At 28.5% G+C, this 19,312-nt stretch overlaps 1 protein-coding gene across 1 annotated transcript; it reads right to left on the reverse strand.

The window, feature by feature from the left end:
• Nucleotides 1-3,579: 3,579 nt before the first annotated feature.
• On the reverse strand, nucleotides 3,580-5,713 carry LOC116143000 (GDT1-like protein 3). Its single transcript, XM_031428418.1, has 7 exons — nucleotides 5,630-5,713; nucleotides 5,478-5,546; nucleotides 4,980-5,093; nucleotides 4,703-4,801; nucleotides 4,434-4,506; nucleotides 3,738-3,823; nucleotides 3,580-3,642 (listed from the first exon to the last, which is right to left on the reverse strand). The coding sequence occupies exons 1-7, from the start codon at nucleotides 5,711-5,713 to the stop codon at nucleotides 3,580-3,582; spliced, it is 588 nt and encodes a 195-aa protein (XP_031284278.1).
• Nucleotides 5,714-19,312: the final 13,599 nt, after the last annotated feature.

Here is a 19,312-nt window from a genome sequence, read left to right on the forward strand (position 1 = left end):
ACTTCTTCACAAAGTTGTAAGTGTCTTCGTGAAGTAAGGGCAATAATATACCTGTCGAATAATTTTATTGGCAAGAGATTGCGTGCAACAGTGTAATTACCACAAATCCCTCATGTATCTCTCTCATGATGTAGTAACATCTTCATCCGTCACACACTACGAGAAAGAGACTAGCTTGACATTCTCTAAAAATAATTAGACCACCAAGCGCTTGTAATACCAGATCGTAGTTGCGACCTCTTGTAATTTTAGCTAACGACTAAGAACATACTCATATAAAAAATACAATGAAGTAGGATTCGCTTTTAGCCTCTGAACCACTATAAAAACTTAATGTCTCCTTTATTATTTACGTCTTTGCATGCACTATGAAAACAGTACTTACCATTTACAATAATCATCTCACATGTGACTGTTGACATTTTGCACGTGTGAAGTCTTTGGAGTCAAAATCACGCATCAACATATGTTAATTGAAAAAATAAATTATCGGTTTGTTAGTGGAGGGTGTTATAGGATTTAATCTTGAAATGTATTGTAAATAAATCATTATAGATCAACTTCATATTCCTTAACTGTTTAAGGAAAGATAGTGATGGTTTGTCAAAATGTGAGGGCAATAGATAATTTTCCATATATATGGGTCTTAATGATATTTTTAGAAGATATTCACTCTTTAGATTTGAAGTATTGTTAAGATCTATATATATAATAAAAAGTGGATACCCATGTGGTTGATGACATGTGGATATTTGAAAACTCTAAATTGTTTCATTTTGACACATTGGATTGATAAGACAATCAAATGTTCTATCTTGATACGTTAGGTTAGTATTTATTGCTCATCTATAATTATAATAATTAAAAAAAATTGTACTAATAATTAATAATAATAATGTAATACATTGTATTGCATTAGCCTTCTAAAGGTCTAATATAATACACCTTGGATTTATAATTGCTAGTGGTGAATTTTATTGGTGATGATGTAAACAATATTAATTGTACATTGACAAAGTCTAAATAAATAGACATAAAGATTGGATTACATAGGTGATTGCATTGGTTGTATTAATAATTAATAATAATACTAATATATAGGTGCATTGCATTGGTATTCTAAAGGGCTAACCATAATAACATCTTGAATTTGTGATTATCATGTGGTTGAATTTATTGGTGATGATGTAGACAATATTTATGTTGCATTAGTATTCCAAAGTCTAAATAAATAGACATAAAGATTTAATTAGTAGGTTGCATTGGTAGTATAAGCATAAATGTTTGGTAATAATTATAATGTGCATTGTATTGACATAAAAAACTTTCTTCTATTTAATTCGTATTTGTGCTGCATTCGAGGTCAAAGATTCATGAATTAGTATGGAAAAGGAAGGATGTCCGATTGACATATGTCAAATGGGTTGTTATTTTGATTCGTTCTTCGAACTGTAAGTAATTTTCTAACTATTTTAATATAAATTGTAAATATATCTCCTAACTATTTAAGGTTATCATTGGTTGAATGATTTTTTGTTTGGTCAATCTATTTGAATGATTAATTGTGTTAGTCCTAGAACGGTAAGTGTATTCCTTAACAATTTTAATATGAAGATTAATTAACATTTGTTGATTTGTTTTCAGGTAACAGTTGTTATCGAATGAATAATTATTCCTTAACAATCTAACATAAAGATCGATTAAATTTTTTAGTTTTCAAGGAAATGTTCATGTACTTTACTAAGATAAAATCGAGGACACTATTGTTAGCCGATCGTGAGTATGTGTTACATCTATTAGTGGAAATAATTCTTTGTGTGAATAGTTTCTTGTAAAAACATTGTGTATTTTAATTTGTTTATTAATATTAATTTATGTCTGCTGTGTGCGAATATATGTTAAATGAATTGATTGCTGATTCCGTTTTCAATAATAAGTGTTATTTGAAATATTTCTTATCAATCCAAATGTGATAATCCCTAAATTGGGTCAAGTAAACCATTCGTTTTATCAACACCACATTTCGTTTTCACTGAACAATCAATAGGGATGACTAACTTGCTCAATAAAAATCAATTGATGAGAAGATTGAATCTTTAAAAACAGACATAGTGCTTTAATTGTATATAATGCCTAATTTGTGATAACTATAGCCCACTGCCAAACCCAATTGCATCATCACACACATTTCAATTTTACTGAACAATCAATAATATGATCTAATTGCTCAATAAAAATCAAATTAAGAGAGGTTTACATTTTAGAAACTAGAAATAGGATGTAAACTAATATATTATACCTAATTGGATAACTGTAGCCCCACTGCCGAACTATTCTTTTATCATCACATATTCGGTTTCCCTTGTTTCTTATTTTCACTAATAGTCAGAGTAAATAGTACATAACTTGTTCAATAAAAATTTAATTGATAAGCGATTGAATCCTTGAAAAATAGGCAGATAGGGTTATTGAGATATATAGTTAATTTAGAACTATAACCCACTATCAAACCATTCTTTTGTCATCACACAGTTTCAGTTTTTATTAAATAGTCAGTAGTAAATTGACCTAACTGCTCAATAAAACTCCAATTGATGAGAGGTTTACATCTTTAGAAACTAGACAAATAGGGTTTTAATTGGTATATTATACATTAATTGGATAACTGTAGCCCTACTTCTAAACCATTTCTTTTATTATACACACATTTCGTTTCCCCTGTTTCTCAATTTTACTAAACAATCAGTAGTAAAATGGTCATAACTACTCAATAAAAATTCAATTGATGAGCGGTTTAAATCTTTGGAAATAGAAAGATAGAGCTTTAATTTGATATATTATACAATGAATTTGAATAACTATAGACTACAGTCAACCATATTTTATCATCACACACATAAAAAAATTCAATTTTAATTATGACAAAGAGAAAAAAAAATAGTGATATGTAGTTTAATTGTATTTGTTTTATCTCTTTTTATGATATTTTTTTATGTACATACATATATCGAAAACAGGTTGTTGCTGGATATAACAAATTTATTTGTATCACAAATATCATATGATATTGTTGTCGAACCGTGTACCTGTAGTAAACTATTATATATGTTGAACCGTTATTATTATCCATAAAAGAAAACAAATATTGATATGTAGTTTTAATATAATTGTCTATCTCTTTTTGTTGATATCTTTTTATGTTACATACATATATCATGAAAAGAGGTTGTTTGAATATAAGTAATTTCATTTATTAACACACGCATTTCAGTTTCCCAAACAATTAGTAGTAAAAGACCATAATTGCTCAATAAAATATATTGATGAGGGATTGAATCTTTAGAAACAGACAGGACCATGCTTTAATTTGATATATATACACTTAATTTAGAAACTATAGCCCTACTGCCAACATTCCTTTCATTATACAACATTTCGACTTCCACTGAACAGTAAGTAGTAAATTGATCATAACTTGCTCATAAAAATCCAATTGATGAGAGGTTTTCATCTTTAAAAAATAGACAGACAGGGCTTTAAATTGATATATACATGCTTAATTTGTATAACTGTGGCCCACTACAAACCATTCCTTTTATTATCACACATATTGTTTTCCCTGTTCTCAATTTCCCTAATAGTCTTATGACATCAGAAACAGCAGGGTAAATGGTCAAAAATAACATATAAGATGGACAATTTTGAGACTTCTGCAGGGAGAAAAAATGCAAACATACTTCGTCCATTTCCTTTTTCTGACTCGATTTTGGATCTGATCTCCAAGCTATGTAAAGTAACCGCATCCCAAAAAATGCATAAAGAACTGCATACAAAAAGGAACACAATGCATGGACTATGTTAACTTTGTTTAATGCTTGAACAGCTCACATTATCAAACAAGATAGAAATGAAATAGGACGAAATACTATAAGTACAAAATGCAATGAAAGATTGAGAAATCTCATACGAAGACACATGATATATAAGAATTCAGTTCCATCATCGGTATGAATTTTCAATTGAGTTCACTGTGTTAACAAAACTGAACCATCCTTAGGAGAAAAAAATAAAATAAAAATGCAATTCACTAAGAACTAGTTGTTTTACAAGACTAGCTGAAGTTGTCTGTGGCCTCAAAGTTTAAAGTTACTTATAAGGCATCCAGCACTCTTTTCAATTAAGTCTAAAAGTTGTTACATTGATTTTCCATGTGTCAATAAAACTAGATTTACCCAAAAGCAAGGATAACAGTAAAAACTCCAATACTAATCGAAGACTTAACAAAGCCAAAGAATAAAACCATGCACAACAAAAATATGCACATGAACAACAAATAAAGGGTAAAAAGATGAGAAAGAGAAATACAAGAGCTAGAGGTAACAGGGTAAAAAGAGGCAAGGGAGCGGGGAGGAAAATAAAATAAAGATAAATACCTGTAGCTGCTCTATTGGTATGCTTCCTTGATATCAAATTTGGCACAATCCTACCGAGTCCAGTAGAAAGCACCTAATGGACATGTACAATAACTTTAACCTTGATAACATCAAGTATAAGAGAAATGCACTTGGTAGTGCTTTTCATTGTTGCTGGAACAATTTCATTACAACGCCGTGCAAATGCATTGCATTATCAGAAACCACAATGAGCAAAGTCACAAAATGGAGTGCATAATACTTTAACCAAACAAGAAGTAGCAACTTACAGTCATAACAATCAGGGCACTAAGAGCACCCGATAAAACAATTGACTTGGGATGCCGCATTGCCAGCAGAGCTGCTATTATAAAAGTTTCATCTCCAATCTAGTAGCATTTTTGTCAACCAACCCAAACGTTCATTAGATAAATATATAGCAAACAGAATTAAAATATTTTTTTTTTTTTTTCCCCTTGAGACATAACTATTGAATTAAAACAAAATTGTCACCATATCCATAAGAATGCAATAAATAACTAATGATCGAATTGAAAATCAACCAACCTCGCTGACAAGAATCATCGAAAAACTTGCAACAAATGCATCAAATACTCCAAGACCAGATTCGACATGATAACCAATTGCAGCAATATCAGTGTCAAGGTTGTTTCTGAAAATCTGCAAAACCGTAACAAAATAAATCTGCTACTCTTTCCCCTAAAAGAACCCGATAAACCATCTAGGTTTGTTCGTTTTTCTTCATCAGACGTAATAATTAGACCAAACCTCTAAAGGATCGTATAATCTATCCAAAGGTTCAAAATTCAATTTGTTTCCCTTTTTTCTCATAAGTTTTCTCAGCTAACAAACAAGAAATAACAAACTTAAATTTTCTTTCACCTCCCCGAAGTTCTATACCAAACATAGGGCTCTTCCTCTGCTTAGACCAAACTTCTAAAAGGGTCGACTCAGAAGTCAAATCTACCCAAAGGTTCAAATTTGTCTTTCTACCCCTATTTTCTCTCAAATTTTCTCAGCAACCAAACAATAAACTTAACTCACCATGCCACGGCGGCCCAAATCTTTAACTGATCGACTTAAATCGTCATTCTCCGCATCAACAAAAGCCTCCTGCAAAACCCACAACACGTTAAAACAAAACAATTCAAAACAAAACAAAACACACACTCATGAAAAAAGAATAAGAAAAAAACCTGAGCAAAGATCGGAGAGAGAGCCAAAACGACGAAAAGGGCTACAAAGAGGAAGCGTTTTGAGGGGTTTGAGCACGAACCCATGTCGAAAAACGAAGAAGAAAGCGAGTTTCTGTGGCACGGGTTTGCTTGGTTGGCAAGAAAATTGGTGGCAAAGTTGGGGTCTAATGAAATGAGATCTGGTGGTAAAGAGAGACAGAGTCAGAGAGATCCTGCTGAGATCTCTAAGCAAAGGCGTGAGAAAGAAAAAGTTTACATATATAAATTAAAAATGGCTGCAAATTCAAAGAATTTTGACTATGGAAGATTAAAGATTAAGCAATTATAGCGAAATCTTCTGAGGGGGAGTTTCATAGTAAAAGCTACTAGGGTAAAACACTATAGCGATTACGAGGGTACAGGCAGCGGCTTTAACTGATTTTTAGTAGCAACTTTCGTAACATTTAAGCTATATTTGAGAGTTTATTTTTCAAAGGTTATGATAATTTTCTAAAATGTTAAATTTATACATATGTTCATAAAAATACCAAACTTGAATTAGTATTTGGGAATCTTATTTTTTTAATTACAAGATAAGGATTCTTTATTTATTTTTTACTTATTAGTATTTTATAACTTTAAATGTGATAAAGTCTCTTTATCCGTTTTTGTCGTTCTTTGCAGTATTATGAATAATTGAAAAATTATAACTTCACTTCTCCGAGAAAGCATCTAGAAATAAGATTTTAATAAATTTTTTTTATGATTGTTTAAAATTATTTTAAAACCAACTAAAACACCCTAATTTGAAGTGTTTTATAAACCTCTCAAAAATACACTACATTGGTTATGAAGGGTTTTTGAGCCAACCAAAACCGATGCATAAAATATCTGATAAATAATGGTTTTATAATATCTCAAAATCAATCTAATTATAAACCTTTCAAAATCAGTGGAAAAAAACTCTCAAGCATAAGTAAAATAGTTTAATATAAAATTTAAATATAGTTTTTGCTTAAAAAAATATGAGATAAAATAATTTTATGAAAATGTCTCAAAAAAATGAGTTGAAATGTTTTTACAGATTTTGTGTTGGATATAATCCTAAAAATTATTGTAAAAAAAAAAAAAAAACAGAGATTTCTTTTAATCGTTCTCGTATTTTTCTATAATTTATAATTCGAAAACAATTTTTGAATATTTTTTCAAATAAAAAATATATTAAGATATAATTCAAAATTTTGAATCATGTATTAGTTTTTGAAACAAATTTTCATATTACAAACCAAATATACTCTAACCTATTTTACTTTTATCTAGTCTTAAACTTATTCATAGGGTTGAAATTTAAAATATTATCATATTATTCTATAAATTTGAGTTGATATATTTTTATAATAATTTCTGATAATTTAAGAGTAGAAAATATTTGTACATTTCTATGGGTAAATAACTTATCTTTCAACCGTTTCATAAAAGCTCTATTTTCTTAAAAGCACAATGGCTTTATAAAAAGCTTTACTTTTGTAAGATCTACTATAGTACGCTCGACCTGAAGAAACTACACCAAATAGGGCCGAAGAATAGAGCAATCTTATTAACAACCTCTCCTAATCTTTATAAAAAGCTCTACTTGTGTACGATCTACTATATTAGGCTCGACGTGAAGAAACTACACCAAACAGGCCCCAAGAATAGAGCAATCTTATTAACGACCGCCCCCGATCTTTATAAAAAGCTCTACTTCTGTAAGGTCTACTATAGTAGGCTCGACATGAAGAAACTACACCAAATGGCCCCAAAGAATAGAGCAATCTTATTAACAACCACTCCTGATCTTTATAAAAAGCTTTACTTTTGTAAGATCTACTATAGTAGGCTCATCGTGAAGAAACTACACAAAATAGGCTTGAAGAATAGAGCAATCTTATTATCAACCTCCCCTGATCTTCTAAAAGAAGTTACCTAGACCCATTTATCCTTAAAAAACCATGGCTCACCTTTAGTGAGGTGCTGACAAATCCTTACCCATATCAACTTTAACTTGCCCATTAGCTTGTGGTCTTGCTACTAAGGTGAATTTTTTCTGAATCCTCAAGTATTCATAAAACAGCTTGAATTTCTCATTGTCGAACTGTTTTCCATTATCTGAGATAAGGATATAAGGAATTCCATAATGGTACACTATATTCTTGAAGATAAAGTCTTTGAACTTCTATGTACTGATCACGGCCAAAGATTCTGCTTCGACCCACTTTGTGAAATAATTCATTGCGACCATTAGATACTTGATGCGACCCTTACCGGTTGGCATGGGACCGATGAGATCAATTCCCCACATAATGAATGGCTAAGGGTTAGTCATCGTTGTCAATTGGTAGGAATGAGCTTGTGGTATGTTCACGAATCTCTAACATTTGTCACACTTCTTCACAAAGTTGTAAGTGTCTTCGTGAAGTAAGGGCCAATAATATACTTGTCGGATAATTTTATTGGCGAGAGATTGCGTGCAACAGTGTAATTACCACAAATCTCTTCATGTATCTCTCTCATGATGTAGTCTACATCTTCATCCGTCACACACTATGAGAAAGAGACTAGCTTGACATTCTCTAAAAATACTTAGACCACCAAGCGCTTGTAATACCAAATCGTAGTTCGCGACCTCTTGTAATTTTAGCTAACGACTAAGAACATACTCATATAAAATAATACAATGGATGTAGGATTCGCTTTTAGCATCTGAACCACTATAAAAACTTACTGTCTCCTTTATTATTTACGTCTTTGCATGCTACTATGAAAACAGTACCTTACCCATTTACAATAATCATCTCACATGTGATCTCTTGACATTTTGCATGTGTGAAGTCTTTAGTGTCAAAATCACGTATCAACATATATTAATTGAAAAAATAAATTTATCGTTTTGTTTAGTGGAAGGGTGTTATAGGGATTTAATCTTTGAAGAATGTATTGTAATATAAATCATTATAGATCAACTTCATATTCCTTAACTAGTTTAAGGAAAGATAGTGATGGTTTGTCAAAATGTGAGGGCACATAGATAATTTTCCATATATATGGGTCTTAATGATATTTTTTAGAATGTATGCATCACTCTTTTCAGATTTTGAATGGTAGTTGGGTTAAGGATCTATATATATATATAAAAAGTTGGATACCCATGTGGGTTGATCGACACGTGGCATATTTTGAAAACTCTAGAATTGTTTCATTTTGACACATTGGATTGATAAGACAATCAAATTGTTCTATCTTGATACGTTAGGTTAGTATTTATTGCTCAATCTATAATTATTAATTAATTAAAAAAAATCTGTACTAATAATTAATAATAATAATGGTAATACATATGTATTGCATTAGCATTCTAAAGGTCTAATCATAATAACACCTTGGATTTATAATTGCTATGTGGTTGAATTTTATTGGTGATGATGTAAACAATATTAATTGTTACATTGGTATTCCAAAGTCTAAATAAATAGACATAAAGATTGGATTACATAGGTGCATTGCATTGGTTGTATTAATAATTAATAATAATACTAATTATATAGGTGCATTGCATTGGTATTCTAAAGGTCTAACCATAATAACATCTTGAATTTGTGATTATCATGTGGTTGAATTTTATTGGTGATGATGTAGACAATATTTATTGTTGCATTAGTATTCCAAAGTCTAAATAAATAGACATAAAGATTTAATTACGTAGGTTGCATTGGTAGTATAAGCATAAATGTTTGTTAATAATTATATATGTGCATTGTATTGACATTACAAACCTTTCTTCATATTTAATTCGTATTTAATTGTGCTGGCATTCGAGGTCAAAGATTCATGAATTAGTATGGAATAAAGGAAGGATGTCCGATTGACATTGTCAAATGGGTTGTTATTTTGATTCGTTCTTCTGAACTGTAAGTATATCTTCTAACTATTTTAATATAAAATTGTAAATATATCTCCTAACTATTTTAACGGTTATCATTTGGTTGAATGATTGTTTTTGTTTGGTCAATCTATTTGAATGATTAATTGTGTTAGTCCTACTGAACGGTAAGTGTATTCCTTAACAATTTTAATATGAAGATTAATTAACATTTGTTGATTTCGTTTTCAGGTAACAGTTGTTATACGAATGAATAATTATTCCTTAACAATCTTAACATAAAGATCGATTAAATTTTGTTATATTTGTTTTCAAGGAAATGTTCATGTACTTTACTAAGATAAAATCGAGGACGATCCTATTGTTAGCCGATCTGTGAGTATGTGTTACATCTATATTAGTGGAAATAATTCATTTGTGTTGAATACGTTTTCTGTAAAAACATTCGTGTATTTTAATTTGTTATATAAATTATTAATTGTTTATGTCCTGCTGATGTGCGAGTATATATGTTAAATGAATTGACTTTGACTGATTCCGTTTTCAATTAATAAGTGTTATTTGAAATATTTCTTATCAATCCAAATGTGATAATCCCTTAAATTTGGGTCAAGTAAACCATTCGTTTTATCAACACACACATTTCGTTTTTCACTGAACAATCAATAGTGAATTGACCATAACTTGCTCAATAAAAATCAAATTGATGAGAAGATTGAATCTTTAAAAACTAGACATAGTGCTTTAATTTGATATATTATATGCCTAATTTGCATAACTATAGCCCCACTGCCAAACCATCAATTGCATCATCACACACATTTCAACTTTTACTGAACAATCAATAATAAATTGACTATAACTTGCTCAATAAAAATCAAATTAATGAGAGGTTTACATTTTTAGAAACTAGACAGATAGGATGTAAACTAATATATTATATACCTAATTTGGATAACTGTAGCCCCACTGCCGAACTATTTCTTTTATCATCACATATATTTCGGTTTCCCTTGTTTCTTAATTTTCACTTAATAGTCAGTAGTAAATTAGTCATAACTTGTTCAATAAAAATTTAATTGATAAGCGATTTGAATCCTTGAAAACTAGGCAGATAGGGATTTAATTGAGATATTATATGTTTAATTTAGATAACTATAACCCCACTATCAAACCATTCATTTTGTCATCACACACGTTTCAGTTTTTATTAAATAGTCAGTAGTAAATTGACCGTAACTTGCTCAATAAAACTCCAACTGATGAGAGGTTTACATCTTTAGAAACTAGACAAATAGGGTTTTAATTTGGTATATTATACATTTAATTTGGATAACTGTAGCCCTACTTCTAAACCATTTCTTTTATTATCACACACATTTCGATTTCCCCTGTTTCTCAATTTCTACTAAACAATCAGTAGTAAAATGGTCATAACTTACTCAATAAAAATTCAATTGATGAGCGGTTTAAATCTTTGGAAATTAGAAAGATAGAGCTTTAATTTGATATATTATACAATGAATTTGAATAACTATAGACCTACAGTCGAACCATTCATTTTATCATCACACACATAAAATAAATTCAATTTTAATTATGACAAAGGAAAAAAAAATAGTGATATGTAGTCTTAATTGTATTTGTTTTATCTCTTTTTATTGATATTTTTTTATGTTACATACATATATCGAAAACAGGTTGTTGCTGGATATAACAAATTTTATTTGTATCACAAATATCATATGATATTTGTTGTCGAACCGTGTACCTGTAGTAAACTATTTATAATATGTTGAACCGTTATTATTATCCATAAAAGAAAACAAATATTGATATGTAGTTTTAATTATAATTGTTCTATCTCTTTTTGTTGATATCTTTTTATGTTACATACATATATCATGAAAAGAGGTTGTTTTTGAATATAAGTAATTTCATTTATTTAACACACGCATTTCAGTTTCCCCAAACAATTAGTAGTAAATGGACCATAACTTGCTCAATAAAAATCTAATTGATGAGAGGATTGAATCTTTAGAAACGAGACAGACCATGCTTTAATTTGATATATTATACACTTAATTTAGATAACTATAGCCCTACTGCCAAACCATTCCTTTCATCATTATACACATTTCGACTTCCACTGAACAGTAAGTAGTAAATTGATCATAACTTGCTCAATAAAAATCCAATTGATGAGAGGTTTACATCTTTAAAAAAATAGACAGACAGGGCTTTAAATTGATATATTACATGCTTAATTTGTATAACTGTGGCCCCACTACCAAACCATTCCTTTTATTATCACACATATTTCAGTTTTCCCTGTTTCTCAATTTTCACTGAATAGTCAGTAGTAAATTAGGCATAACTTGCTCAATAAAAATCAAATTGATGAGTGGTTTAAATCTTTAAAAACTAGATAGATAGGGCTTTAATTGGATATATTATACGCTTAATTTTGATCACTGTAGCTCCACTTCCGAACCATTCCTTTTATCATTACACACATTTCAGTTTTCATTGAACAGTCAGTAGTAAATTGACCATGACTTACTCAATAAAACTCCAAGTGATGAGAGTTTGAATATTTAAAAACTAGACATATAGGGATTTAATTTGGTATATTATACACTTAATTTGGATAACTTTAGCCCTATTTCCAAGCCATTCATTTTATCATCATATATTTCAGTTTCCACTGAACAGTCAGTAGTAAATTGACCATAGCTTACTCAATAAAACTCTAATTGATGAGAGGTTTGAATATTTAGAAACTAAACAAATAGATCTTTAATTTGATATATTATTGCTCAATTTTGATAAATGTAGCCCCATTTTCAAACAATTTCTTTTATTATCACACACATTTTAGTTTCCCCTGTTTCTCGATTTTCACTAAACAATTAGTAGTAAATTGATCATAACTTACTCAACAAAAATCTAATTGATAAGCGGTTTGAATATTTGGAAACTAGAAAGAGAGGGATTTAATTTGACATATTATACGATGAAATTGGATAATTATAGATTTGTTGCCGAACCATTCATTTTATCATCACACACATAAAACCAATTTAATTTTAGTGATGACAAGGGGAAACAAATATTGATATGCAGTTTTAATTGTATTTGTTCTATCTTTTTTTGTTGATATTTTTTTATGTTACATACATATATAAAAAACAGGTTGTTGTTGAATATAACAAATTTCATTTGTATCACAAATATCATCTGATGTTTGTTGCCAAACCATGTAGCCTTAGTAAACCATTTATAATATGCCGAACCATTATTATTTACCTTAAAGGAAAACAAATATTGATATGTAGTTTTAATTGTAATTGTTCTATCTCTTTTTGTTGATATCTTTTTATGTTACATACATATATCATGAAAAGAGGTTGTTGCTGAATATAACTAATTTCATTTATTTAACAAATATCAACTGATGTTTGATGCTAAACCATGTGGCTTAGTAAATCATTCATTTTATCATCACACACATTTAGGTTTTCATTGAATAATCAATAGTAAATTGATCATAACTTGCTCAATAAAACTCTAATTGATGAGAGGTTGTAATATTTAGAAACTAGACAGATAAGCTTTAGTTTGATATATTATACACTTAATTTGGATAATTGTAGCCTCACTGTTGAACAATTCCTTTTATCATCACACACATTTTAGTTTCCACTGAACAATAAGTAGTAAATTGACCATAATTTTCTCAATAAAAATCCAATTGATGAGAGGTTGAATCTCCAGAAACTAGATAGATAGAACTTTAATTTGATATATTATACGTTTAATTTTGATAATTGTAGCCGCACTGCCGAACCATTCATTTTATCATCACAAACATTTCGGTTTTCACTGAATAGTGAGTAGTAAATTGACCATAACTTGCTCAATAAAAATCCAATTGATAAGAGGTTTAAATCTTTATAAACTAGACAGACGTAACTTTAATTTGATATATTATACACTTAATTTGGATAATTATAGCCTCACTATCGAACCATTCCTTTTATTACTACATACATTTTGGTTTCTCATGTTTCTTGATTTCCACTGAACAGTCAGTAGTAAATTAGTCATAACTTGCATAATAAAAATCTAATTGATGAGCAGTTTGAATCTTTAGAAACTAGAAAGATAGGGATTTAATTTGATATATTATATGATGAATTAGGATAACTATAAACCTGCTGCCGGACCATTCATTTTATCATTACACACGTAAAACAAATTCAATTTTAGTAATAACAAAGAAAAACAAATATTGATATGTAGTTTTAATTGTAATTGTTCTATCTCTTTTTGTTGATTTTCGGATTGATTTTGTTGTTTGATTTGTGGGTTTTACAGTTATCATCTTTCTTTAGGATGCCATCATCAAATGTTTTTTTTCGTTATAGGTAGTGGTCAATTCTAATTGCAGCAAATAGATTTGTGTTACCGGACCTTTATCTTCATGGCTTCTTCAATGCTTCAATTAAGTTGTTTTAGATTATAATGTTTGAGTTGTTATTGCTTTCTATGTGAGTTCTCTTCTCAACATTCTTAATTTTTTTTAATTTCTAAAATAATAATAATAAAAATAATTCATTTTCTCTTCTCAACAATCAAAATCAATTTTTTCTTTGGCTCTGCAAGTCTCTTGCGTAAAAGTTCACATTTTTCAACAAAGTTTCTCTTTCTCTTATTGATTTATAGACTTATCAATAATACTCAGTGGGTTATCCTTCAAATTTTTTTTGCTTTTCTTGACAAAGTTTTAATTTGTGGTTACAGATTTCAAATGATGACATATTTGAGAAAACCCATGTGATATAGACTTTGAGTTCAATTTGTGGATATTTTATGTATTGATTTTTTAATTATCAATTCAATATAAAATGAACTTCAATATAGAAAATATATATTTAAAACACAAAAAACCAATAATAATGTAAAAAATATATATAATAAACATACTTACGCAACACAACTTGAAAATGAATACAAGTTACAGAAATTGCGAAAGGTCAGTTTAAATTTTAAGCTTAAATAGTTGATCTTGATAATATTCAGATGATTTTAAATATCATACACGATTCACTACAAAATACTGACATTGAATATCAAAGACATGTCTGCAAAAATAATATCAATTGTATAAGGTAATGATCTTTAAAATATAATTAGACCATATAATATTCAGGTGATCTTCTCAAATTGGATGAATGATTTAATGACATCTACGTGATCTTCTCAAGTTGGATGAATGATTTAATGATATCTACCTATAATTGATATTAATAATTATACAAATACAATTATTAATTTTATCTTAACACAACTTTAATATATATATATATAATTTGTATTTACTTTAAAATTTGTATAATTTAATAATTATTATGTCTTAATATAATTAGTTTATTTTGTTATAATAGATTTATTTACAATCTATTTAAAAAACATTGAATAAAATCAATAAATATATCTGAGTAACGCGCGTAGGCCCTATGTCTAGTTAATTTATGTACCCTTTAGTGCATGGTTTTATTTGAGTGCATTCAAGTTTTTTGGAATCCATTGAAAACTCCCGTAAATTGTTTTTTTTTTTTTAAAAAAAAAAAACTATGTTAAATGATTTTTAATAATTATAAGAGGGGTTTTTTTATTATTTATAAAAAAAAAAATAGGTGTGCTTCAAATTAAATAAAAGCACAAGAGGTACATAAAAATAGTTTACAGAGGTTTTTTTTTTTTTTTTTAATGATCGGGGTATCCAAGCCGGCTTGTGTGTACCTCAACCAATCCCTCGAAACCTTAAAATTACTGACCGAATAATTGTTCCAGTGGCCACCACTATCAAGAGTCCTGTGGACTCGAACTTAGGAGACCATGTTAGATCATTCTATTACTATTTTAGCATAAAAAAGACTCGAACTTGAGAGACCATGTTAAATCTTTCTCTTGTTATTTTACTATTAAGGGAATTCTAACTTAAAAGATCATATTAGATCCTCCTCTTACTATTTTTACCATTAGACCACTCAATAGTGGTTAGTTGAATTAATTATGAAGACTAATAAAATAAAAGCATTACAAAATTGTTTTTGGCCTTTTAAAACACATAAATATTTTGAATGTTATATTTCATTTTCCTTAACATGAATGAAATTTATTCCAAATATATATATTTTTTAAGATAATAATTTATTTATTAAGATATCTCAAATTACATATTTTTTTTTTATTATTTGCACAAGAATTCTTTTATTTTCTGAATATGTTGAGTTTTTTTATTTACTCAACTAAATTGGATGATAATAATATATCTTGTCATTTGCTTGTTATATAAAAATTTTATTGATCACACATACAAATAACGTGTCGGCACGAGTTAGACTTGCCCGTCCAAGTGATGACGAAACTTGTCCACGTCTAGAGATGTGATTGGATCCTTTCGGTTTTCCTTTTTAAAAGCCAATAAAATAAAAAGAAAAGGTGGCGCAGGTCTAAAAAGTTAATGGGCTGGGCCCTTTCCTCTCCTTTTATTTTTAATAATTCCCAATTGGAAACGGGATCCTCATGTTTGCCACCAAATTTTTTATTATTTTCACCACAATTTTGAATGTTTCCACTCTTTTTATTTTCTTCCTTTTTATTTTATTATTTAAAATGTTAATAATCCTACTAAGGTTTGTTTGAATTTTAAAAACTCCCATAAAATTTTTAAAATAACAAATATCCCCTTACCAACAAGTTTTTATATGTTAAAATTAACGGCTTGAGGATAATTAAATAAATATTCATTAACTTATAATAGTGTAAGTTATAACAGTTCATTAATTATTTATTAACAATGGAAAAATCTTTGTTATTGTGAAAACCTAGGAGAGCTCATGTCTTTAACCCTTTTTTTTTTTTTTTTTTTTATATATATATATATCTTTACGGCGAACCATTTTGTAGTAAACAATATAATTGTAGAATTTGGATTATGTTATTGTAATGGTGGATAAGGCTACTCAGCTTTAGATCTTTGATCCAAAGGTTGGATATCCAAAGGTGGTTAATAATGTTGCAATGTTACCGTTGTGTTATTTGTGGTAGAATATAATTTTGAGTAAGAAGTCCATATACAAAATTGGAAAACAATAAACATCATGCTTTAGTCACATTTCATGATTGTACAAAGGATAAAAGATAAAATAGGTACGCGCAAACTGATTTAAACAAACTATTACTGGATGGTCGAATGATAAAAGAGCAAAATGAGATTTCATAAGTTTCTGAGTTTAAATATTCCCAAACACTAATGAGAGTAATCACTAGGGTTCATATCCGATCAACAATACTAAAACTCAAGAGAATTAATTGAAGTATGCACAAACTGGTAAAAAAAAAAAAAAAAAAAAAAAAAAAAAAATAAAAAAAAAAAAAAAAAAAAAAAAAAAAAAAAAAAAAAAAAAAAAAAAAAAAAAAAAAAAGTAAATAATGAGTTGATGAGGAGTCGGAAAAACAAGAGTTGAAAGTAAGATTCCCAAGGTTGAAAAAGAAATTTTGAAAAATGTGCACATCTAGCAATGATAATTATTTCAAAGGGCCCAAGTTTTGACCCTTATGAAGTGACATGGTCAAGTAATACTGCTCATCCATAACACTTTGTCTCTCTAAATTTTATTTGTTATTAGAGAAATAAGCAATATTTCAATAATTAANTAAGGGGTATTTTGTAAAAAAATAAATATATAGGGTATTTTATTAATTTATAAATCCTACATCGTAATATCCGCCCAATTCAACTTTTTTTTAATTTTTTTCAAAAAACTTTTCCCAAACCCCCCAAATTTTGAACCAAACGGAGCCTTCATGATTATACAAAAGATAAAAGATAAAATAGGTGTGTGCAAACTGATAGAGACAAACCATCACTGGGTGGTTTAATGATAAAAGAGCAAAATGAAATTTCATAAGCTCTTGAATTTGAATCTTCATAGACACTAATGAGAGTAATCACTGGGACTCATATCCGATCGATAATACCAAAACTTAAGAGGATTAATTAAGATATGCATAAACGGGCGAAAATGAAAAAAGAGAAAAAAACTAGTCTGACGCTCCGATCATTATTTGAAAAAATAAAAAAATAAAAAGAGTAAAAAGTAGTAGTAAATAATGAGTTGGTATCGGAAAAACAAGAGTTGAAAGTATTCCCAAGTCGTTAAAGGTGGAAAAAGAAATTTTGAAAAATGTGCACATCTAGCAATGATAATTATTTCAAAGGGCCCAAGTTTTGACCCTTATGAAGTGACATGGTCAAGTGATACTACTCATCCATAACACTTTGTCTCTCTAAATTTTATTTGTTATTAGAGAAATAAGCAATATTTCAATAATTAATTGAACTCAAGTAGTGATTCATTATTAAAACTAGCTTTAATAAATAATTTTTTTTTTTAAAATGTATTTATAGATTGTGAAATTGTTGAGGGGTAGGTTGGTAAATGCCAAAAGGTATAATAAATTTTATTAAATTTTTTTGATATTATTAATTGTGAAATTTTGACTTTTAACACTACTTGAAACTATTAAAAAAAATATAGATATTTACACTCACTAAAATATAGTTAGGTATTACTTATTTTTTGTTATATTAATCTATAATAATATCACAATATATACTACAATGCCTATAAAATATTACTCATGATAATATGCATAAATTAAAAAAAAAAAGGTGGGGTTATAATTTTCAAAATTTTGTAAAATTTATTTCAAATTCTTAAAATTTATCATTCTACAATTTATATTTAAGAATTTTTTTATTATCGTATTATCCATTCTTTTTTTTTCTTTAATTTTATCACACATATAATAATTTTTTGTTATATCAATTTATATACACATAATAAAAATCTTTATATAATCTTTTATAAAATTTACAGAAATTTAAAATGAATTAAAATCCTTAAAAGAATTTGTGAAATTTATCAGAAAATTGTCGTTTTCATCTTCAATTTAAATGTAGTGATTATTTTATTGTTGTATTGTATTGTATTGTATTATCTCATTTTATTTTTCTTCAATTTTATCAACAAATTTGTAAATAATGTTTAATAAAATTTGCAGAAATTTCAATTTAATGAAAACCCATAAAAAATTTGAAAAAGATATATCAGAATATTGTCGTCAGCTTGAGAGGAGATTTATGTCATTTTCATCTACAATTTAAATAGAATTTGAAAAAAAAAAAAAAAAAAAAAGAGCAGTTACTGGAACATATTAAAAATTCACTTGGAAATAGTAAAAAGGCAGTTCTAAGAAGCGGTCCGAGATTCTGGTATCCGGTTCGACTTCACTCCCGCTTTCTCGCCTAAACGTTCCTCTACTCGCTCTCTTTATCCTCCACGTGTCCGGTTAACTACTCCTTTAGCTGAAATAATACTACTCAAAGACCAAGACATGGGGAAATCTATCATACAATATACACACGTGTGTTGAAAGTTAGACACACGCCACGTGGGCAAATCAGGTTTATGAGAAACATATATATTATATAAGTGAGTAAAAAACATATTCTCATCCAGATTTAACGAAATCTGTTGGTTGTATAAATTTTTACTTTTAAATTGATATTATTAGTGACTGTTAGAGGTGGTAAAAAACGGTGAATAAGGTCAATAAGTGAATGTATAAATTTTGTAGAGAAGATTGTGAGGAGTCCAACAGTAGTCTCATAAGTGATTTTGAACTTTGAAATTGGTTGAAAAAAGCTA

This window comes from Pistacia vera, unplaced genomic scaffold, assembly GCF_008641045.1.
Source record: "Pistacia vera cultivar Batoury unplaced genomic scaffold, PisVer_v2 Contig423, whole genome shotgun sequence".
Taxonomy (NCBI): Eukaryota; Viridiplantae; Streptophyta; class Magnoliopsida; order Sapindales; family Anacardiaceae; genus Pistacia; species Pistacia vera.